We start from the raw sequence: 23543 nt of genomic DNA on the forward strand, positions 1-23543 counted from the left end.
ACTAAATGACTATCGCCCCGTAGCACTCACTTCTGTTATCATGAAGTGCTTTGAGAGGCTAGTTAAGGATCATATCACCTCCACCTTACCTGACACCCTAGACCCACTTCAATTTGCTTACATTCCTAATCGATCCACAGACGACGCCATCGCTATAGACAAGAGGGATATCTATGTAAGAATGCTGTTCATTGACTATAGCTCAGCCTTCAACACCATAGTCCCCTCCAAGCTCATCATTAAGCTTGGTGCCCTGGGTCTCAACCCTGCCCTGTGCAACTGGGTCCTGGACTTCCTGACGGGCCGCCCGCAGGTGGTGAAGGAAGGAAACAACACCACCTCTACGCCAATCAACACTGAGGCCCCACAAGAGTGTGTTCTCAGACCTCTCCTGTATTCCCTGTTCACCCATGACTGCGTGGCCACGCACGCCTCCAACTCAATCACCAAGTTTGCAGGTGACACAACAGTAGTAGGCCTGATTACCAACAATGACGAGACGGCCTACAGGGAGGAGGTGAGGGCCCTCGGAGTGTGGTGTCAGGAAAATAACCTCACACTCAACGTCAACAAAACAAAGAGGATGATCGTGAACTTCAGGAGACAGCAGAGGGAGCACCCCCCCCTATCCACATCGACGGGACAGCAGTGGAGAAGGTGGAAAGTTTTAAGTTCCTCTGCGTACACATCACGGATAAACTGAAATGGTCCACCCACACTGACAGCGTCGTGAAGGAGGCGCAGTAGTGCCTCTTCAACCTCAGGAGGCTGAAGAAATTGGCTTGTCACCAAAACACTCACAAACTTTTACAGATGCACAATTGAGGACTTCCTGTCAGGCTGTATCACTGCCTGCCCTACAGGACACCTACAGTCCTAGAGAACAGCACCCGTTGTCACAGAAAGGCAAAAAGTTCAAGGGCAACCACCCGAGCCACTGCCTGTTCCCCCTGCTATCATCCAGAAGGCGAGGTCAGTACAGCTGCATCAAAGCAGGGACCGAGAGACTGACTTGAGCTTCTATCTCAAGTTCATCATATTGTTAAATAGCCATCACCAGCCAGCTACACTGGTTACTCAAACCTGCATATTAGTCTCTGCTGCCCCATATACATAGACATGGAATCACGGCCACTTTAATAATGTTTACATACTGCTTTACTCATTTCATATGTATGTACTGTATTCTAGTTTATTTTAGTCAATGCCACTCCTACTTTGCTCGTCTTAATATTTATATATTTCTTAATTCCGATCTTTTACTTTTAAATGTGTGTATTGTTGTGAATTGTTAGATACTACTGCACTGTTGGAGCCAGGAACACAAGCATTTAGTTAGATACTACTGCACTGTTGGAGCCAGGAACACAAGCATTTAGTTAGATACTACTGCACTGTTAGATACTACTGCACTGTTGGAGCTAGGAACACAAGCATTTATTTAGTTAGATACTACTGCACTGCTAGGAACACAAGCATTTCGCTACACCCGCAATAACATCTGCTAAATTTGTGTATGTGACCAATAGAATGAGATTTTATTTGAGTGGGGGATGTAATGCGCTACAGATATGCCCCCTTTAAGAGAGTCACAAGTGGGCAGCTGGCACAGGAGGCAGTGTCATGCTGCGTTCGTAACCAAGATGGAAGTGGGAAAATACCACATACGACTGAAAAATCCGCTAACGCCCCTCCAACTGGTAATTACTTGTGGGGAAACTGTCATCCTGAGCTCACACCTCTCCCACGTGGTGACCTCTGACCTCATCTAAGGAAATGACCTCGATAACAGCATTTTCGGCAGTTGAACGCAACAAAAATCAATGGATTAATGTGTTTTTCAACATTATAATTAGGTTACAATCATGATAGCTGTACTTTTAGTTTATGGTTGACGCAGCTTGTTGACCTTTAGCCAACTGGCGTTGCTCAACGAGTTCAAATCACATGAATGTATCCAACTGGTATTTTCGACAGCTGGTAAATTCCCACCATCCACATGGTTACAAACGCAGCATCCGAGTGGAAACTAGAGGCCCAATGAAACAACCCTGTCGCAACAGACAATGCTGAACATTGTGAATAGGATTTCATTTTCCCACTGTAACAAAGCCGAACCGTGACCCCGAACCTGCAATACGTACTGAACTGTGGGTTTGGTGGGCCGTTTACAATACGTACTGAACTGTGGGTTTGGTGAACCGTTTACAATATGTACTGAACCGTTTACAATACGTACTGAACCGTTTACAATACGTACTGAACCGTTTACAATACGTACTGAACCGTTTACAATACGTACTGAACTGTGGGTTTGGTGAACGTGGGTTTGGTGGGCTGTTTACAATATGTACTGAACTGTGGGTTTGGTGGGCTGTTTACAATATGTACTGAACCGTTTACAATATGTACTGAACCGTTTACAATACGTACTGAACCGTGGGTTTGGTGGGCTGTTTACAATACGTACTGAACCGTTTACAATATGTACTGAACCGTTTACAATACGTACTGAACTGTGGGTTTGGTGAACCGTTTACAATATGTACTGAACCGTTTACAATACGTACTGAACCGTTTACAATATGTACTGAACCGTTTACAATACGTACTGAACCGTGGGTTTGGTGGGCCGTTTACAATACGTACTGAACCGTTTACAATACGTACTGAACCGTTTACAATATGTACTGAACCGTTTACAATACGTACTGAACCGTGGGTTTGGTGAACCGTTTACAATATGTACTGAACCGTTTACAATACGTACTGAACCGTTTACAATACGTACTGAACCGTTTACAATATGTACTGAACCGTTTACAATATGTACTGAACCGTTTACAATACGTACTGAACCGTTTACAATATGTACTGAACCGTTTACAATACGTACTGAACCGTGGGTTTGGTGAACCGTTTACAATATGTACTGAACCGTTTACAATATGTACTGAACCGTTTACAATATGTACTGAACCGTTTACAATATGTACTGAACCGTGGGTTTTACAATATGTACTGAACCGTTTACAATACGTACTGAACCGTTTACAATATGTACTGAACCGTTTACAATATGTACTGAACCGTTTACAATATGTACTGAACCGTTTACAATATGTACTGAACCGTTTACAATATGTACTGAACCGTTTACAATACGTACTGAACCGTTTACAATACGTACTGAACCGTTTACAATACGTACTGAACCGTTTACAATACGTACTGAACCGTTTACACCCATACTTTAGAGCACTACTTTTATTTCAAATGAAGGGTCCCTGAGGTTTGGCCAGAACCCATAGGGTTAGCCCAAATGAAGGGTCCTTCAGCTCCAATAAAACATGAAAACACACTCATTTATTTATTACCACACGGTGAAGAATGGCCAGAACAGTAAATCTGACAGTGTGTTCTAGGTGAGCAGTATCTAGGTGAGCATAGCGTGTTGACAGTGTGTTCTTCATGTATCTAGGTGAGCATAGCGTGTTGACAGTGTGTTCTGACGATTCCGTGTGTCTCTAGGTGAGCATAGCGTGTCCAGAGAGGATGGAGCCCATCACCAAAGTGTCTCACATCCCCCCCTCCCGCTGGTCTCTCATCTGCAGCCTCTGTAAACTGAAGACTGGAGCCTGTATACAGGTGAGTAATGCTGACTATGTGGAGGGCAGGGCCCGCTGTCTATGTGGAGGGCAGGGCCCGCTGTCTATGTGGAGGGCAGGGCCCGCTGTCTATGTGGAGGGCAGGGCCCGCTGTCTATGTGGAGGGCAGGGCCCGCTGTCTATGTGGAGGGCAGGGCCCGCTGTCTATGTGGAATCAAATCAAATCAAATTTTATTTGTCACATACACATGGTTAGCAGATGTTAATGCGAGTGTAGCGAAATGCTTGTGCTTCTAGTTCCGACAATGCAGTAATAACGAACAAGTAATCTAACTAACAATTCCAAAAAACTACTGTCTTATACACAGTGTAAGGGGATAAAGAATATGTACATAAGGATATATGAATGAGTGATGGTACAGAGCAGCATAGGCAAGATACAGTAGATGATATCGAGTACAGTATATACATATGAGATGAGTATGTAAACAAAGTGGCATAGTTAAAGTGGCTAGTGATACATGTATTACATAAGGATGCAGTCGATGATATAGAGTACAGTGTATACGTAGGCATATGAGATGAATAATGTAGGGTAAGTAACATTATATAAGGTAGCATTGTTTAAAGTGGCTAGTGATATATTTACATCATTTCCCATCAATTCCCATTATTAAAGTGGCTGGAGTAGAGTCAATGTCATTGACAGTGTGTTGGCAGCAGCCACTCAATGTTAGTGGTGGCTGTTTAACAGTCTGATGGCCTTGAGATAGAAGCTGTTTTTCAGTCTCTCGGTCCCAGCTTTGATGCACCTGTACTGACCTCGCCATCTGGATGACAGCGGGGTGAACAGGCAGTGGCTCGGGTGGTTGATGTCCTTGATGATCTTTATGGCCTTCCTGTAGCATCGGGTGGTGTAGGTGTCCTGGAGGGCAGGTAGTTTGCCCCGGTGATGCGTTGTGCAGACCTCACTACCCTCTGGAGAGCCTTACGGTTGAGGGCGGTGCAGTTGCCATACCAGGCGGTGATACAGCCCGCCAGGATGCTCTCGATTGTGCATCTGTAGAAGTTTGTGAGTGCTTTTGGTGACAAGCTGAATTTCTTCAGCCTCCTGAGGTTGAAGAGGCGCTGCTGCGCCTTCCTCACGATGCTGTCTGTGTGAGTGGACCAATTTAGTTTGTCTGTGATGTGTATGCCGAGGAACTTAAAACTTGCTACCCTCTCCACTACTGTTCCATCGATGTGGATGGGGGTGTTCCCTCTGCTGTTTCCTGAAGTCCACAATCATCTCCTTAGTTTTGTTGACGTTGAGTGTGAGGTTATTTTCCTGACACCACACTCCGAGGGCCCTCACCTCCTCCCTGTAGGCCGTCTCGTCGTTGTTGGTAATCAAGCCTACCACTGTTGTGTCGTCCGCAAACTTGATGATTGAGTTGGAGGCGTGCGTGGCCACACAGTCGTGGGTGAACAGGGAGTACAGGAGAGGGCTCAGAACGCACCCTTGTGGGGCCCCAGTGTTGAGGATCAGCGGGGAGGAGATGTTGTTGCCTACGCTCACCACCTGGGGGCGGCCCGTCAGGAAGTCCAGTACCCAGTTGCACAGGGCGGGGTCGAGACCCAGGGTCTCGAGCTTGATGACGAGCTTGGAGGGTACTATGGTGTTGAATGCCGAGCTGTAGTCGATGAACAGCATTCTCACATAGGTATTCCTCTTGTCCAGATGGGTTAGGGCAGTGTGGTTGAGATTGCATCGTCTGTGGACCTATTTGGGCGGTAAGCAAATTGGAGTGGGTCTAGGGTGTCAGGTAGGGTGGAGGTGATATGGTCCTTGACTAGTCTCTCAAAGCACTTCATGATGACTGATGTGAGTGCTACGGGGCGGTAGTCGTTTAGCTCAGTTACCTTAGCTTTCTTGGGAACAGGAACAATGGTGGCCCTCTTGAAGCATGTGGGAACAGCAGACTGGTATAGGGATTGATTGAATATGTCCGTAAACACACCGGCCAGCTGGTCTGCGCATGCTCTGAGGGCGCGGCTGGGGATGCCGTCCATCCACAAAATGGAGTCGTGGTCAGCTTTTCCGAAAGGGGGGCGGGGCAGGGCCTTATATGCGTCGCGGAAGTTAGAGTAACAATGATCCAGGGTCTTTCCACCCCTGGTTGCGCAATCGATATGCTGATAAAATTTAGGGAGTCTTGTTTTCAGATTATCCTTGTTAAAATCCCCAGCTACAATGAATGCAGCCTCCGGATAAATCGTTTCCAGTTTGCAGAGAGTTAAATAAAGTTCGTTCAGAGCCATCGATGTGTCTGCTTGGGGGATATATACGGCTGTGATTATAATCGAAGAGAATTCTCTTGGTAGATAATGCGGTCTACATTTGATTGTGAGGAATTCTAAATCAGGTGAACAGAAGGATTTGAGTTCCTGTATGTTTCTTTCATCACACCATGTCACGTTGGCCATGAGGCATACGCCCCGCCCCTCTTCTTACCAGAAAGATGTTTGTTTCTGTCGGCGCGATGCGTGGAGAAACCCGCTGGCTGCACCGCTTCGGATAGCGTCTCTCCAGTTAGCCATGTTTCCGTGAAGCATAGAACGTTACAGTCTCTGATGTCCCTCTGGAATGCTACCCTTGCTCGGATTTCATCAACCTTGTTGTCAAGAGACTGGACATTGGCAAGAAGAATGCTAGGGAGTGGTGCACGGTGTGCCCGTCTCCGGAGTCTGACCAGAAGACCGCTTCGTTTCCCTCTTTTTCTGAGTCGTTTTTTTGGGTCGCTGCATGTAATCCACTCCGTTGTCCTGGTTGTAAGGCAGAACACAGGATCCGTCTATGTGGAGGGCAGGGCCCGCTGTCTATGTGGAGGGCAGGGCCCGCTGTCTATGTGGAGGGCAGGGCCCGCTGTCTATGTGGGGGGCAGGGCCCGCTGTCTATGTGGAGGGCAGGGCCCGCTGTCTATGTGGAGGGCAGGGCCCGCTGTCTATGTGGAGGGCAGGGCCCGCTGTCTATGTGGAGGGCAGGGCCCGCTGTCTATGTGGAGGGCAGGGCCCGCTGTCTATGTGGAGGGCAGGGCCCGCTGTCTATGTGGAGGGCAGGGCCCGCTGTCTACGTGGAGGGCAGGGCCCGCTGTCTACGTGGAGGGCAGGGCCCGCTGTCTACGTGGAGGGCAGGGCCCGCTGTCTACGTGGAGGGCAGGGCCCGCTGTCTACGTGGAGGGCAGGGCCCGCTGTCTACGTGGAGGGCAGGGCCCGCTGTCTACGTGGAGGGCAGGGCCCGCTGTCTACGTGGAGGGCAGGGCCCGCTGTCTACGTGGAGGGCAGGGCCCGCTGTCTACGTGGAGGGCAGGGCCCGCTGTCTACGTGGAGGCCAGGGCCCGCTGTCTACGTGGAGGGCAGCTAGTAATATGTTTGTATTAGTTGTGTATCAGGATCAGTCAATGAACTCTCCTTATCCTCCTCCATCCCCCAGAGGGCTGAGTGAAGAACTGCACCATCCCGTTCCATGTGACGTGTGTCTTGGAGTTGTAATATGTTTATATTTTTCTGATTTAGTTAATGATGTGTATATTCTGTTGTGTTGGGTCTCATCCCTCTCAGTGCTCAGTGAAGAACTGCACCATCCCGTTCCATGTGACGTGTGCCTTCGAGTACAGCCTGGAGATGAAGACTGTCCTGGATGAAGGAGACGAGGTGAAGTTCAGGTCCTACTGCCTGAAGCACAGCAAGCCCAAGAACCAGGCCTCCTCCGACCCACCAGCCCCCGGCCTCAGCCCCTGTCAACCAGCCCACAACAAGCAGCCCAAGGCAGGGGAGCCAGGCTCCGGTCTCAGTCCGGCCCGGCCCAAACCACCCGTAGACCCAGAGAGGGGGGGCCTGAGGGCCCAGAGGTTACTAGAACTAGAGGAGGAGTTTTCTACTCTGATTCACCCTGAGGAGCTGGCCCTGAACCTGGGCCTCCCTCTCAGCCTGCTGGACTTCATCTACCAGTACTGGAAACTGAAGAGGAAGAGCAACTTCAACCGTGCTTTGCTGCCCCCTAGTGAGGAGGAGGGTAACCTGCTGCTGTTGCCTCATGAAGACAGCATCCACACACGGATGAGGATGTTCATGCACCTCCGACAGGACTTAGAGAGGGTTAGTATTACTTATTAGTTGGATATTTAAAACAGATATATTAGAAGACAGCGGCTACACACGAATGAGGATGTTCATGCACCTCAGACAGGACTTAGTGTGTGACTGGTTGATTATATTATGTCAGGCCTCGTCAACCCTGTTCCTGGAGAGAGACCCTCCTGTAGGTTTGAACTCCGACCCTGTTCCTGGAGAGAGACCCTCCTGTAAGGTTTGAACTCCGACCCTGTTCCTGGAGAGAGACCCTCCTGTAGGTTTTAAGAACAGAGTTGGAGTTCAAACCTACAGGAGGGTATCTCTCCAGGAACAGGGTTGTAGTTAAAACCTACAGGAGGATATCTCTCCAGGAACAGAGTTGGAGACATATAATGTAATGAAGCTCATCCATATGGTTTCTAGGTTAGCTCCAGGTACAGGGTTGGAGAGATATAATGTAATGAAGCTCATCCATATGGTTTCTAGGTTAGCTCCAGGTACAGGGTTGAGAGATATAATGTAATGAAGCTCATCCATATGGTTTCTAGGTTAGCTCCAGGTACAGGGTTGGAGAGATATAATGTAATGAAGCTCATCCATATGGTTTCTAGGTTAGCTCCAGGTACAGGGTTGGAGAGATATAATGTAATGAAGCTCATCCATATGGTTTCTAGGTTAGCACCAGGTACAGGGTTGGAGAGATATAATGTAATGAAGCTCATCCATATGGTTTCTAGGTTAGCTCCAGGTACAGGGTTGGAGAGATGTAATGTAATGAAGCTCATCCATATGGTTTCTAGGTTAGCTCCAGGTACAGGGTTGGAGAGATATAATGTAATGAAGCTCATCCATATGGTTTCTAGGTTAGCTCCAGGTACAGGGTTGGAGAGATGTAATGAAGCTCATCCATATGGTTTCTAGGTTAGTTCCAGGAACACATTTTCTGTGCCAGGTATAGGACCATTCTATTATATTCTGGTTACTGAGGAACCTTCCAGGTATTTAAATGTCTATCTAGAAATGGGGTGGGCAAACTACGGATCTCCGTTGAATTTCAAAATCCCGAACTGACCCCTGAGCCAAAAAGTTTGCCCACCCCTGATTTAGAACATGGCCTTCTCTACCGTGTTGGGTCAATGTCTGCTCTCTTGACGGCCATGTTGTGTACCCTACAGGTGAGGAACCTGTGTTACATGGTGAGTCGGAGGGAGAAGCTGAAACTGTCTCAGAGCAAGGCCCAAGAGCAGATCTTCAACCTCCACGTCAAACTGCTCAACCAGGAGATCTCCGCTGGTAAGATACTGGTTGTGTGTCTGTGTGTCCTCTGTCCAGAAGAGGAACAGGTTAACGCTCTATCCTAGGGTGGAGTTGGGACTCATGGTGTTTGTCTCTCCAGGTTAATGTTCTATCCTAGGGTGGAGTTGGGACTCATGGTGTTTGTCTCTCCAGGTCTGCCGGTGGACAGCATGTTGTTCCGGCCTCCTCCCAGAATCACCCTGAAGCTGAAGATGCCCAAAGTGTCGCTGGGTAATGGGAAGACCGGCTCCAAGACGGGCAACGGCCCCCTCTGTCCAGATAACAGCGGGAATGTTCACGAACGTAGTGGGGGAGGGAAGGGGCTGGGTAAGGAGGGTGGGGGCTGGGTAAGGAGGGTGGGGGGCTGGGTAAGGAGGGAGGGGGCTGGGAAAGGGTAAGGGGGAGGGTTGGGTAAAGGAGGAGGGAAGCCTCAGCTCCATGGGCGAGGCAGGAGAGAGGAGCGCTCCAATGGCAGTCTACTGTCAACCTCTACCTCAGGTCAGTCATGTAGAGAGAGCAGTACCACCACTGAACCAGCACTGACCAACAGCATGCCCAGAGGCTCAGCACTGCCTATCAAATCTACTGGCAAGCCCCTTACTGGCAAAACCTTAACGGGTAAACCCCTGGTGCTCCACGGCCATTCCTCCAATGGAAATGTTAAACTGGACCCAGACCGAGCGGGCCACACCCCCAAACCCAACGGTGTGATGGAGAAGATGGTGGGCGTGACCCAGAAGGACACCGCCTGTCAGACCCCCAGTGAACAGGAAGCTGGTGAGGGGTCAGGGGGCAAGGGCAGCCAGTCAGCCAGCTTCAGGAGGTCAACCATGGAGCACTTCAGCCGGTCATTCAAGGAGGCGACGGTCAGTTTGGTGCGGACCACGGAGGACCTGCGTGGGGACAAGGTGTCCCAGGGGGGTAAAGGCTCCAGATCAGCCCAGGACCGGCCCTGGGCCAAACCAGCTCCTGGGGTCCCCCAAGGAGCCAGTGGTACCAGATCAGCCCAGGACCGACCCTGGGCCAAACCAGCTCCTGGAGGCCCCCAAGGAGCCAGTGGTACCAGACCACCACCCTACCAGGAGACGGACGGATACTGCCCTGACCTGGAGCTTAGTGACTCTGAGCCAGAGGCTCAAGGTCAGAGGTGGAGGCAGGGTAGGGGTGACTCGGGGGGCCAGGCAGGAGGAGACTACAGCAGGGGGAACAGCAGAGGGAAGCAGGGCCTGGGGGGGTCCAGTAGAACCTCAGCACAGAGGTGACATCCCTGACCCCTCACCTACTGTAGACACTGGCCCCAGTTCTGTCACTGCTCTGTCATTCCCTCTCTGACCACTGGAGCCCTGACCAGCCATAGAGCAGCAGGGGCCAATCGCAGCCATCTATTGGTAAACTGGGGCATCTATCGGTCAACTGGGACCTGGGCCCCCAACACTGGCTGGGGCATCTATCTATTGGCCAACTGGGACCAGGCCCCCCAACACTGGCTGGAGCATCGATCTATTGGTCAACTGGGACCAGGGCCCCCTACACTGGCTGGGGCATCTATCTATCTATTAGTCAACTGGGACCAGGCCCCCCTACACTGGCTGGGGAATCTATCTATTGGTCAACTGGGACCAGGCCCCCCTACACTGGCTGGGGCATCTATGTATTGGTCCGCTGAGACACATACAGACAGGAGCAAAGGACTGATGCATGGCGGGCGTCCTAGCCCAGATCATCACCTCAATGGGACTCAGACGTGTGTCCTCCTGTTACGGATCCTCTCTCTCTCCATGCTCGCTGTGAGTGGAGCAGTGTTGTACTGTCTTCTGAGATTAAACGACTTGTCTGTTTATTTCTGTCTTCTCTGTTTTGCTGAGAAATGTTTTTCTGTATCTGTTAGGGGTTTAACAGTATACATATTCATACGGAACCTTGTTTTGGTCGCACTGTGAGCCTGAAAGAATACAAAAACAAATATAACCACTACCTACAGGCTAAACCTACGCTGTGTTGTCTGCCTCTTGAGTAAGTCTGAATTAAACATATTTCAGGCTGATCTGATTTGAACAACTAGAGCCTATATGTAATAAAAGGTTTGCGCATTTCAATGTCTCCACGCTCATCTAGAATAGATTAGAGGTGATGGACAGAGAGCATGTCTCCACGCTCATCTAGAATAGATTAGAGGTGATGGACAGAGAGCATGTCTCCACGCTCATCTAGAATAGATTACAGAGGTGATGGACAGAGAGCATGTCTCCGCTCATCTAGAATAGATTACAGAGGTGATGGACAGAGAGCATGTCTCCACGCTCATCTAGAATAGATTACAGAGGTGATGGACAGAGAGCATGTCTCCACGCTCATCTAGAATAGATTACAGAGGTGATGGACAGAGAGCATGTCTCCACGCTCATCTAGAATAGATTAGAGGTGATGGACAGAGAGCATGTCTCCACGCTCATCTAGAATAGATTACAGAGGTGATGGACAGAGAGCATGTCTCCACGCTCATCTAGAATAGATTAGAGGTGATGGACAGAGAGCATGTCTCCACACTCATCTAGAATAGATTACAGAGGTGATGGACAGAGAGCATGTCTCCACGCTCATCTAGAATAGATTAGAGGTGATGGACAGAGAGCATGTCTCCACGCTCATCTAGAATAGATTAGAGGTGATGGACAGAGAGCATGTCTCCACGCTCATCTAGAATAGCCTCTGCATCTGCCAACACCTCAGACATGTTGACACATTTACACCAACATCACCTCAGTATTCCATGGGAGCAAGACGGAAAGCATGTCTCCACGTCATCTAGAATAGATTAGAGGTGATGGACAACTAAACCCGCTCATCTAGAATCAGCTGATTCATGTCTCAGGCCAAAATAGATTACAGAGGTGATGGACAGAGAGCATGTCTCCGCCATTCTCAGTGGTTACAGAGGTGGGTCAGAGCATGTCTCCACGCTCATCTAGAATAGTTACAGAGGTGATGGACAGGCATGTCTCCACGCTCATCTAGAATAGATTACAGAGGTGGGACAGGAGCATGTCTGCTCATCTAGAATAGATTAGAGGTGATGGACAGGGCATGTCTCAGGATGTTGGTGTGGACAGAGGGGTCTAGAATAGGATGCCAACACCTCAGACATGTTGACACATTTACACCAACATCACCTCAGTATTCCATGGGAGCAAGACGGGGTCAGGATGTCAGGCCTGGAGTTATGTGGGCCATTCTCAGTGGTTAGGGGTCAGGATGTCAGGGGTTAGGGGGTCAGGATGTCTGGGTTAGGGGTCAGGATGTCTGGGTTAGGGGTCAGGATGTCTGGGTTAGGGGTCAGGATGTCTGGGTTAGGGGTCAGGATGGTTCTGGATTAGGGGTCAGGATGTCGGGGTTAGGGGTCTGGGTTGGGGGGTCAGGATGTCAGGGGTTAGGGGGTCAGGTGATTAGGGGTCAGGATGTCGGGGTTAGAGCGTTTCTGCACTTTGTGAAAGTGTTCTAGCCACATTAGGCTCTTCACTCTCTCACTCATTTCAGTATACAGGCTACCCATATATAAGCTAGTTAAAGCTGAAGTTGACAATGAATTGGCCAATCCAGCCTGTGTTGGGCTGCCTACAGATGGATGGATCTCCAGGGTTACACAGTTACTTCACAGTGACGGCCCATCACATGACCCCGGACTATTAAGTGACAGCCAATCACATGACCCCGGACTGTTAAGTGACAGCCCATCACATGACCCCGGACTGGGAAAGAACTACAGTGCCATAGACACACCCCCTTTGAGTCACACAAGTGCGCATATGTTTGTCTTCGTAAGAAAACAGGTCTTTTCCATGTCTGAGCCATGTTTCCATATTGATTGCACATGTCACTTTCTCCTAGTGTTGATGAGTCGTGGTGTTTTCATTTCAGAAGATGGTGCTCTCATCAGGCCTGTTATGGTGGATATGGAATCAGAAGTACCAACGTGTATCTTATTTCGTTAACAGAAGTTAACTGCCGAAGCCAAACTGTTCATTTTCCCCCTATACCAAAACCGAATCGTGACCCCAAAACTGCAATCCATACCTTTCCACCGGTCTCTGTACGCTCTACTCATCTTCATCATCATAACCAGTGAATCTACACGTCTTCATCATAACCTGTGAATCTACTCTACCCCCTATGTCTTCATCATAACCTATGAATCTACTCTACCCCCTCTGTCTTCATCATAACCTGTGAATCTACTCTACCTATATCTATGTCTTCATCATAACCTGTGAATCTACTCTACCTATATCTATGTCTTCATCATAACCTGTGAATCTACTCTACCTATATCTATGTCTTCATCATAACCTGTGAATCTACTCTACCCCCTCTGTCTTCATCATAACCTGTGAATCTACTCTACCTATATCTATGTCTTCATCATAACCTGTGAATCTACTCTACCTATATCTATGTCTTCATCATAACCTGTGAGTCTACTCTACCTATATCTATGTCTTCATCATAACCTGTGAGTCTACTCTACCCCCTCTGTCTTCATCATAACCTGTGAGTCTACTCTACCCCCTCTGTCTTCATCATAACCTGTGAGTCTACTCTCACCCTCTGTCTTCATCATAACCTGTGAGTCTACTCTACCCCCTCTGTCTTCATCATAACCTGTGAGTCTACTCTACCTATATCTATGTCTTCATCATAACCTGTGAGTCTACTCTACCCCCTCTGTCTTCATCATAACCTGTGAATCTACTCTACCTATATCTATGTCTCTGTACACTGAACTAAAATGTGAACGCATCATCATATAAACGCAACCATTTCAAATATTTTACTGAGTTACAGTTCATGGAAGGAATATTGTCAATGGAAATGAAGGCCCTAATCTTTGGATTTCATTTAACTGGGCAGGGGTGAAGCCATGGGTGGGCCTTGGGGGGGCATAGGCCCACCCACTGGGGAGCCAGGCCCAGCCACTGGGGAGCCATGCCCAGCCAATCCATAATGAGTTTTTCCCCCCAAAAATTGCTTTATTACAGACAGAAATACTCCATATGCCACACCTGTCTGGTGGATGGATTATCTTGGCAAAGGAGAAATGCTCACTAATTATATGTTGTGTTCAAATCAAATCAAATCAAATTTTATTTGTCACATACACATGGTTAGCAGATGTTAATGCGAGTGTAGCGAAATGCTTGTGCTTCTAGTTCCGACAATGCAGTAATAACCAACAAGTAATCTAACTAACAATTCCAAAAAAACTGTCTCATACACAGTGTAAGGGGATAAAGAATATGTACATAAGGATATATGAATGAGTGATGGTACAGAGCAGCATAGGCAAGATACAGTAGATGATATCGAGTACAGTATATACATATGAGATGAGTATGTAAACCAAGTGGCGTAGTTAAAGTGGCTAGTGATACATGTATTACATAAGGATGCAGTCGATGATATAGAGTACAGTATCTACGTATGCATATGAGATGAATAATGTAGGGTAAGTAACATTATATAAGGTAGCATTGTTTAAAGTGGCTAGTGATATATTTACATCATTTCCCATCAATTCCCATGATTAAAGTGGCTGGAGTAGAGTCAGTGTCATTGACAGTGTGTTGGCAGTAGCCACTCAATGTTAGTGGTGGCTGTTTAACAGTCTGATGGCCTTGAGATAGAAGCTGTTTTTCAGTCTCTCGGTCCCAGCTTTGATGCACCTGTACTGACCTCACCTTCTGGATGACAGCGGGGTGAACAGGCAGTGGCTCGGGTGGTTGATGTCCTTGATGATCTTTATGGCCTTCCTGTAGCATCGGGTGGTGTAGGTGTCCTGGAGGGCAGGTAGTTTGCCCCGGTGATGCGTTGTGCAGACCTCACTACCCTCTGGAGAGCCTTACGGTTGAGGGCGGTGCAGTTGCCATACCAGGCGGTGATACAGCCCGCCAGGATGCTCTCGATTGTGCATCTGTAGAAGTTTGTGAGTGCTTTTGGTGACAAGCCGAATTTCTTCAGCCTCCTGAGGTTGAAGAGGCGCTGCTGCGCCTTCCTCACGATGCTGTCTGTGTGAGTGGACCAATTCAGTTTGTCTGTGATGTGTATGCCGAGGAACTTAAAACTTGCTACCCTCTCCACTACTGTTCCATCGATGTGGATGGGGGGGTGTTCCCTCTGCTGTTTCCTGAAGTCCACAATCATCTCCTTAGTTTTGTTGACGTTGAGTGTGAGGTTATTTTCCTGACACCACACTGTATGTTTGTTCAGTGTAGGTAAAAAATTGACCTTAAACGAGTATTGTGGTAAATATTGATTGAGCTCTAAGTCATCTTTAGTATATTGACACTTGGAGTTAGAACACATATTGATTTAAAGACATCACACTGAACACAAGGTTCCAATGGGCAGGGGAACCTCAACATGACACCGGATCTGCAGGGGAACCTCAACATGACACCGGATCTGCAGTGGCAACGGGTCTGAATACTTATGTAAATAAGCTATTTGTTTTCTATTTTTAATAAATTTGCAACAACAAAAAACGGTTAACTTTGTCATTATATCGTTATGGCATATCTCTAGCCGCGTCCTCAGAGCATGCGCAGACTGTTGGAAAAGCATTCCAGGTGATGCTGGTTGAGAGAATGCCAAGAGTGTGCAAAGCTGTCACGGTAAAGGGTTGCTTCTTTGAAGAATCTCAAATATAAAATATGTTTTGATTTGTTTGAAAAGTAACCACTTTTTTGGTTACTACATGATTCCATATGTGTTATTTCATAGTTGTCATGTCTTCACAATTATTCTACAATGTAGAACATAGTCAAAATAAAGAAGAAGAAAAGCCTTGATGTTGTGAAACTTATGACTGGTAGTGTATAGAGTATGTATAAGCTGGAAGCAGAAGCCTAAGTAGTGTTTTTCATTACTTTACTCCAATTAGCGGAAGGGTGGTAGGGTTAGGGGAAAATAATGAAGGAAAATCGATTTTTAAAAGATAAACACACCCAGTGCATTCAGAAACTATTCAGACCCCTTGACTTTTTCCACATGTTACTTTACAGCCTTATTCTAAAATTGATTCAATAAACTCAGCAAAAAAAGAAATGTCCCTGTTTCAGGACCCTGTCTTTCAAAGATAATTCATAAAAATCCAAATAACTTCACAGATCTTCATTGTAAAGGGTTTAAACACTGTTTCCCATTCTTGTTCAATGAACCATAAACAATTAATGAACATACACATGTGGAACGGTCATAAAGACACTAACAGCTTACAGACGGTAGGAAATTAAGGTCACAGTTGAAAACTTAGGACACTAAAGAGGCCTTTCTACTGACTCTGAAAAACACCAAAAGAAAGATGCCCAGGGTCCCTGCGTGAACTTGCCTTAGGCATGCTGCAAGGAGGTTGCCGATTTAGCCAGGGCAATAAATTGCAATGTCCGTACTGTGAGACGCCTAAGACAGCGCTACAGGGAGACAGGATGGACAGCTGATCGCCCTCACAGTGGCAGACCACGTGTAACAACACCTGCACAGGATCGGTACATCCGAACATCACACCTGCGGGACAGGTACAGGATGGCAACAACAACTGCCCGAGTTACACCAGGAACGCACAATCCCTCCATCAGTGCTCAGACTCTCCGCAATAGGCTGGACTGAGGGCTTGTAGGCCTGTTTAAGGCAGGTCCACACCAGACATCACCGGCAACAACGTCGCCTATGGGCACAAACCCACCGTCGCTGGACCAGACAGGACTGGCAAAAAGTGCTCTTCACTGACGAGTTGTGGTTTTGCCTCACAAGGGATGATGGTCAGATTCGCGTTTATCATCGAAGGAATGAGTGTTACACCGAGGCCTGTACTCTGGAGCGGGATCGAGGTGGAGGGTCCGTCATGGTCTGGGGCGGTGTGTCACAGCATCATCAGACTGAGCTTGTTGTCATTGCAGGCAATCTCAATGCTGTGCGTTACAGGGAAGACATCCTCCTCCCTCATGTGGTACCCTTCCTGCAGGCTCATCCTGACATGACCCTCCAGCATGACAATGCCACCAGACATACTGCTCGTTCTGTGCGTGATTTCCTACAAGACAGGAATGTCAGTGTTCTGCCAGAGCCTGGATCTCAATCCCATTCAGCACGTCTTTGCTCTTGTTTTCCTTATTAGGATGTCGGTGGGCGGAGCCTGGAGGGTCGTCAGCGAAATGGGACACACCTGGGCTCGGGTGTGTCCCGGGATAAATACACCTCTTCCCCATTCATTGAGGAGACTCTCTCCATGCAGACACACTGATAGATTTTGGTTGTGGCATTTTGTGGCTGGTTTTGTTTGTTTGCTTTGGCACCTTTCAACGCCCCTCATTATCACATTTATGCGTGCAAACACTCACTCACTACTGACTACACATACCATTGTTAATTGTATTTACTTTACTTCAGTTCATGAATATAGTTTGTTATTCCTTATCTCCACGTTGTCTCCCTTTTTATTCTGAACTTGGAGCTGGTTCGTGACAGAACTCACCTAAAGAAGAGGATGAAACTGCAGCATGATGAAATAAAGCGTGGCTCGTTTTCAAAATAAAATAATATCCTTGACTTGAACATCATTATCTGCTAAGATATGTTTGCACAAAATTATTGACAACAGTGAACTGTTTCTTCCTGTGTTGAGCTGCTCTCTCCACTTCCTGTCTGTTGAGCTGCTCTCTCCACTTCCTGTCTGTTGAGCTGCTCTCTCCACTTCCTGTCTGTTGAGCTTCTCTCTCCACTTCCTGTCTGTTGAGCTTCTCTCCCTACTTCCTGTCTGTTGAGCTTCTCTCTCCACTTCCTGTCTGTTGAGCTGCTCTCTCCACTTCCTTTCTGTTGAGCTTCTCTCTCCACTTCCTGTCTGTTGAGCTGCTCTCTCCACTTCCTGTCTGTTGAGCTGCTGTCTTCCTGACCTGCACGGATATATTGATGTATCTGTTTACGTGAACTTTTGTAATCTTTAGTCCTCTCTTTATGCAATGTATGCATTTTCATATCTCAGGCCACATGTTTTAAAATGCTCCTTTGACCTAAGCAATAATGATATGACTAATGTTTTCACTAAAACCTCTGTCAGTGTCTAAGACCACAACAAGCACTTCACACAGCACTGGTTTAAAGTAGCATATACAGAATGGGCACTTCAATGGTTAGCACACTTTGAGGTCAAAAACAAACACCTACCATGTTTTTCCATTAGATATCCCATATCTGTGGTTAAAATGTTTCTCTAGTTATAACACTGTACCAACTGAAGAACATGGCTGGGCCCTGGTCTAAAGCAGAGCACTATAAAGGGAATAGGGCCCTGGTCTAAAGTAGGACACTATAAAGGGAATAGGGCCCTGGTCTAAAGTAGGACACTATAAAGGGAATAGGGCCCTGGTCTAAAGTAGGACACTATAAAGGGAATAGGGCCCTGGTCTAAAATAGAACATTATAAAGGGAATAGGGCCCTGGTCTAAAGTAGAACATTATAAAGGGAATAGGGCCCTGGTCTAAAGTAGGACACTATAAAGGGAATAGGGCCCTGGTCTAAAGTAGGACACTATAAAGGGAATAGGGCCCTGGTCTAAAGTAGAACATTATAAAGGGAATAGGACCCTGGTCAAAAGCAGAGCACTATATAGGCAATAGGGTGCCATTTGGAACACACTAGATCAAACGTACATGAACCACTGCTTGATATCAGAGGCACAACTCTCAGCACGACCTATGACTTCTTATGACTGTTCTGCAGTTGAGGTATGACCAGTGATGTAAGTGATAAAAACAGTTGAGGTATGACCAGTGATGTAGTGGTAAAAACAGTTGAGGTATGACCAGTGATGTAGTGGTAAAAACAGTTGAGGTATAACCAGTGATGTAGTGGTAAAAACAGTTGAGGTATAACCAGTTATGTAGTGGTAAAAACAGTTGAGGTATAACCAGTTATGTAGTGGTAAAAACAGTTGAGGTATAACCAGTGATGAGGTGGTAAAAAATAGGGTCTTTATTCAATGAGATCCACTTTAGTCGATGTCCGCATAGTGGTTGTTCTGACTGTGTCGGAGGTGGAACTGCCTTCGAGCTGTCAAATCCACAAGCAGCATTATACCTAAAGCGGACATTGCCATTAGCTGCATGGAGTTGTATTAACAGAAATCTCATGCAGCCTTGTTTACACTGTTCCAACACTGTCATGTGAGATGTAATCCACACCTCGATTTGGATGCAAGAAATCCTTATTATTTAGTTGAATATTTTTCAATTTGAGCCTAATTATTTCTATACAGCCTACTGGTTATTGTTCTGAACTTCTAACGTGAGTGGGAGATTTGACAGCTCCAAGGAAGCTACTCCTCCAACATCGCCAAAACATCAGATATGTGTCGCTATCGCCGGTTAATGCTTGATCTGGATGAATCTAGGCCTAGATGGGTAAATGCTGATTGCTGTTCACGATGAGTAAAGTAACCCTCTATACTTTCATTGCATTTTTCTGCAAAAGATTAAACGTCCAACATAAAAAAAGGTTAGTAAACGGCCTTGACATGTGTTTACCCTTCACGAGACTGGGTATGACCTACAGTGGGGAGAACAAGTATTTGATACACTGCAGGTTTTCCTACTTACAAAGCATGTAGAGAGGTCTGTACTTTTCATCATAGGTACACTTCAACTGTGAGAGACGGAATCTAAAACAAAAATCCAGAAAATCACATTGTATGATTTTTAAGTAATTAATTAGCATTTTATTGCATGACATAAGTATTTGATCACCTACCAACCAGTAAGAATTCCGGCTCTCACAGACCTGTTAGTTTTTCTTTAAGAAGCCCTCCTGTTCTCCACTCATTACCTGTATTAACTGCACCTGTTTGAACTTGTTACCTGTATAAAAGACACCTGTCCACACACTCAATCAAACAAACTCCAACCTCTCCACAATGGCCAAGACCAGAGAGCTCTGTAAGGACATCAGGGATAAAATTGTAGACCTGCACAAGGCTGGGATGGGCTACAGGACAATAGGCAAGCAGCTTGGTGAGAAGGCAACAACTGTTGGCGCAATTATTAGAAAATGTAAGAAGTTCAAGATGACGGTCAATCACCCTCGGTCGGGGGCTCCATGCAAGATCTCACCTCGTGGGGCATCAATGATCATGAGGAAGGTGAGGGATCAGCCCAGAACTACACGGCAGGACCTGGTCAATGACCTGAAGAGAGCTGGGACCACAGTCTCAAAGAAAACCATTAGTAACACACTACGCCGTCATGGATTAAAATCCTGCAGCGCACGCAAGTTCCCCTGCTCAAGCCAGCTCATGTCCAGGCCCGTCTGAAGTTTGCCAATGACCATATGGATGATCCAGAGGAGGAATGGGAGAAGGTCATGTGGTCTGATGAGACAAAAATAGAGCTTTTTGGTCTAAACTCCACTCGTCGTGTTTGGAGAAAGAAGAAGGATGAGTACAACCCCAAGAACACCATCCCAACCGTGAAGCATGGAGGTGGAAACATCATTCTTTGGGGATGCTTTTCTGCAAAGGGGACAGGACGACTGCACCGTATTGAGGGGAGGATGGATGGGGCCATGTATCGCGAGATCTTGGCCAACAACCTCCTTCCCTCAGTGAGAGCATTGATGATGGGTCGTGGCTGGGTCTTCCAGCATGACACCGACCCGAAGCACACAGCCATGGCAACTAAGAAGTGGCTCCGTAAGAAGCATCTCAAGGTCCTGGAGTGGCCTAGCCAGTCTCCAGACCTGAACCCAATTGAAAATCTTTGGAGGGAGCTGAAAGTCCGTATTGCCCAGCAACAGCCCCGAAACCTGAAGGATCTGGAGAAGGTCTGTATGGAGGAGTGGGCCAAAATCCCTGCTGCAGTGTGTGCAAACCTGGTCAAGAACTACAGGAAACGTATGATCTCTGTAATTGCAAACAAAGGTTTCTGTACCAAATATTAAGTTCTGCTTTTCTGATGTATCAAATACTTATGTCATGCAATAAAATGCAAATGAATACCTTAAAAATCATACAATGTGATTTTTCTGGATCTACATGCTTTGTAAGTAGGAAAACCTGCAAAATCGGCAGTGTATCAAATACTTGTTCTCCCCACTGTATATACCCTTTAATAGGGGACAGTGGATGCATGCCTTCATTATTACTGAAAAGACCTGCACTTCTGTGCCTGTGGACAAGATGAGAGCCCGCTCATACAACAGGAGGAGCATTTTGAATAGAGAATCAATCTACAGAATGGTTTACCTTATAGGCTTCAACTTCAAAAATGTTTTTACTTAAAACATGATTTGGATTTCTGCTTGTGTTTTTGGCTATTCTAGTAATTACAGCTTAAAACCTTCTAAAGTTGATTCCAGTTTAGAGATCACGGAGAGGAATGGAGTTCTCAATATAGCAAGTCAGAGGTCTGGCAATAGAATAGATTAGAACAATGAAACCATAGGTCAATGACAGGTCAAGTCACAGACCTTTAAACAACATGCTACTAACACTCAAACAAGTCTCTATGACTAGTGAGACGTCATCTGAAATATTGATCGGTGAAAATGGTTCATTGGCAAGGTTCCAAATGTTTGGAGGAGGGTGTGGTTTCAGTTTGGAGGAGGGTGTGGTTTCAGTTTGGAGGAGGGTGTGGTTTCAGTTTGGAGGAGGGTGTGGTTTCAGTTTTGGAGGAGGGTGTGGTTTCAGTTTGGAGGAGGGTGTGGTTTCAGTTTGGAGGAGGGTGTGGTTTCAGTTTGGAGGAGGGTGTGGTTTCAGTTTGGAGGAGGGTGTGGTTTCAGTTTGGAGGAGCGTGTGGTTTCAGTCACCACAGGCAGACTTCAAACAGAACAGTTGAACATTTTCAGGAAGAATTCATACCCCTCGCCTTATTCCACATGTTGTTGCAGCCTGAATAAAACAGTTATTAATTGTTTTTACCCATCTACACACAATACCCCATAATGACAAACTGAAACATGTTGTTGGTTTTACCCATCTACACACAATACCCCATAATGACAAACTGAAACATGTTGTTGGTTTTACCCATCTACACACAATACCCCATAATGACAAACTGAAACATGTTGTTGGTTTTACCCATCTACACACAATACCCCAGAATGACAAACTGAAACATGTTGTTGGTTTTTTGCAAAATGTATTGAAAATGAAATACAGAAATATCTAATTTAGAGATGTTTTCACACCCCTCTGTCAATACATGTTAGAATCACCTTTGGCAGCGATTACAGCTGGGAGTCTTTTTGGGTAAGTCTCTAAGAGCTTTGCATACCAGGATTGTACAATATTTGCACATTATTCTTTTTTAAATTCTTCAAGCTCTGTCAAGTTGGTTGTTGATCAATGCTTGACCAACATTTTCAACTCTTGCCATAGATTTTCAAGCCGACTTTAAGTTAAAACTGTAACTAGGCCACTCAGGAGCATTCAATATGTTCTTGGTAAGCAACTCCAGTCTATATTTGTCCTTGTGTTTTAGGTTATTGTCCTGCTGAAAGGTGAATTAATCTCCCAGTGTCTGGTGGAAATCAGATTGAACCAGGTTTTCCTCTAGGATTTTGCCTGTACTTAAGCTCCATTCCGTTCCTAAAAACTCCCTAGTCTTTGCCGATGACAAGCATACCCATAACATGATGCAGCCACCACCATCTCTGAAGCATTGGAAAACCTCCCTGGTCTTTGTGGTTGAATCTGTGTTTGAAATTCACTGCTCGACTTAGGGATCTTACAGATAATTGTATGCGTGAGGTACAGACTGTTGCACACAGTCCATGCAACTTATTATGTGACTTGTTAAGCACAGTTTTACTTCTGAACTTATTTAGGCTCCTCACCATAACAAAGGGGTTGAATACTTATTGCTTTTTATTTTTTATACATTTGTAAAAATGTCCAAAAACATAATTCCACTTTGACATTATGGGGTATTATGTGTAGACCAGTGACACAAAATCTACATTAAAATTTAGGCTGTAACAACAAAACGTGGAAGAAGTTCAGGGGTGTAAAATACTTTCTGAAGGCACTGTATACATCTGCATTCTTCACATCTTAACATTGTTTCTACTGGGACTGCTTTCCTCCTCTGAACAGGCGAAACAATTTCAGGACACCTCAGGTTCAAAGCAAATAATGCATCTAATTGCAACTTAAGTTTATACTTGATTTGAGCTTTTCTGACATGTTCGAAAATTATGAATGGAGCGGATGAGAACCTGGGTCGCTGGCGTGAAGGGCAAACATCCTAAACATTGCGCCAATAAGACTAATCCGCGTGGTGAAAATTGTAACGTGACTCACAGCAAGGATTGCTACAGTATTCTAATTCTTAAGGTAATTTTGTTCTCTTGGGATAGTATTACTGTCTGTGTAAATAACAGATATGACTGATGATATTAACTGAACTTGAGCGTGATTGTATCAGACCAATTTATGGATCCCACATTTTATAGACCTAAATGTATTATGTGTGATAAAAAGG

General features: G+C 46.3%; 1 protein-coding gene and 1 long non-coding RNA gene across 2 annotated transcripts in view; one reads left to right on the top strand and one right to left on the bottom strand.

Moving 5' to 3' along the window:
- The window catches only part of LOC112235789 (protein Jade-3-like), a 41946-nt gene extending 30942 nt beyond the window's left edge, over positions 1-11004 (top strand). The window contains exons 9-14 of the mRNA XM_042322674.1: positions 3532-3648; positions 7209-7745; positions 8897-9014; positions 9171-9344; positions 9441-9515; positions 9585-11004. Of these exons, the coding sequence (XP_042178608.1) occupies positions 3532-3648; positions 7209-7745; positions 8897-9014; positions 9171-9344; positions 9441-9515; positions 9585-10279 (1716 nt within the window). The 3' untranslated portion in view covers positions 10280-11004. The remainder of the gene's footprint in view (positions 1-3531; positions 3649-7208; positions 7746-8896; positions 9015-9170; positions 9345-9440; positions 9516-9584) is intronic.
- A 2203-nt stretch (positions 11005-13207) lies between these two features.
- Positions 13208-13476, bottom strand: LOC121846569. The gene is made up of 3 exons (XR_006083511.1): positions 13400-13476; positions 13280-13361; positions 13208-13238 (listed from the first exon to the last, which is right to left on the bottom strand). It is a non-coding gene; the product is annotated as an uncharacterized LOC121846569 (long non-coding RNA).
- Between the last annotated feature and the right edge of the window lie 10067 nt (positions 13477-23543).

The sequence above is a fragment of the Oncorhynchus tshawytscha genome, linkage group LG05, assembly GCF_018296145.1.
Source record: "Oncorhynchus tshawytscha isolate Ot180627B linkage group LG05, Otsh_v2.0, whole genome shotgun sequence".
NCBI lineage: Eukaryota > Metazoa > Chordata > Actinopteri > Salmoniformes > Salmonidae > Oncorhynchus > Oncorhynchus tshawytscha.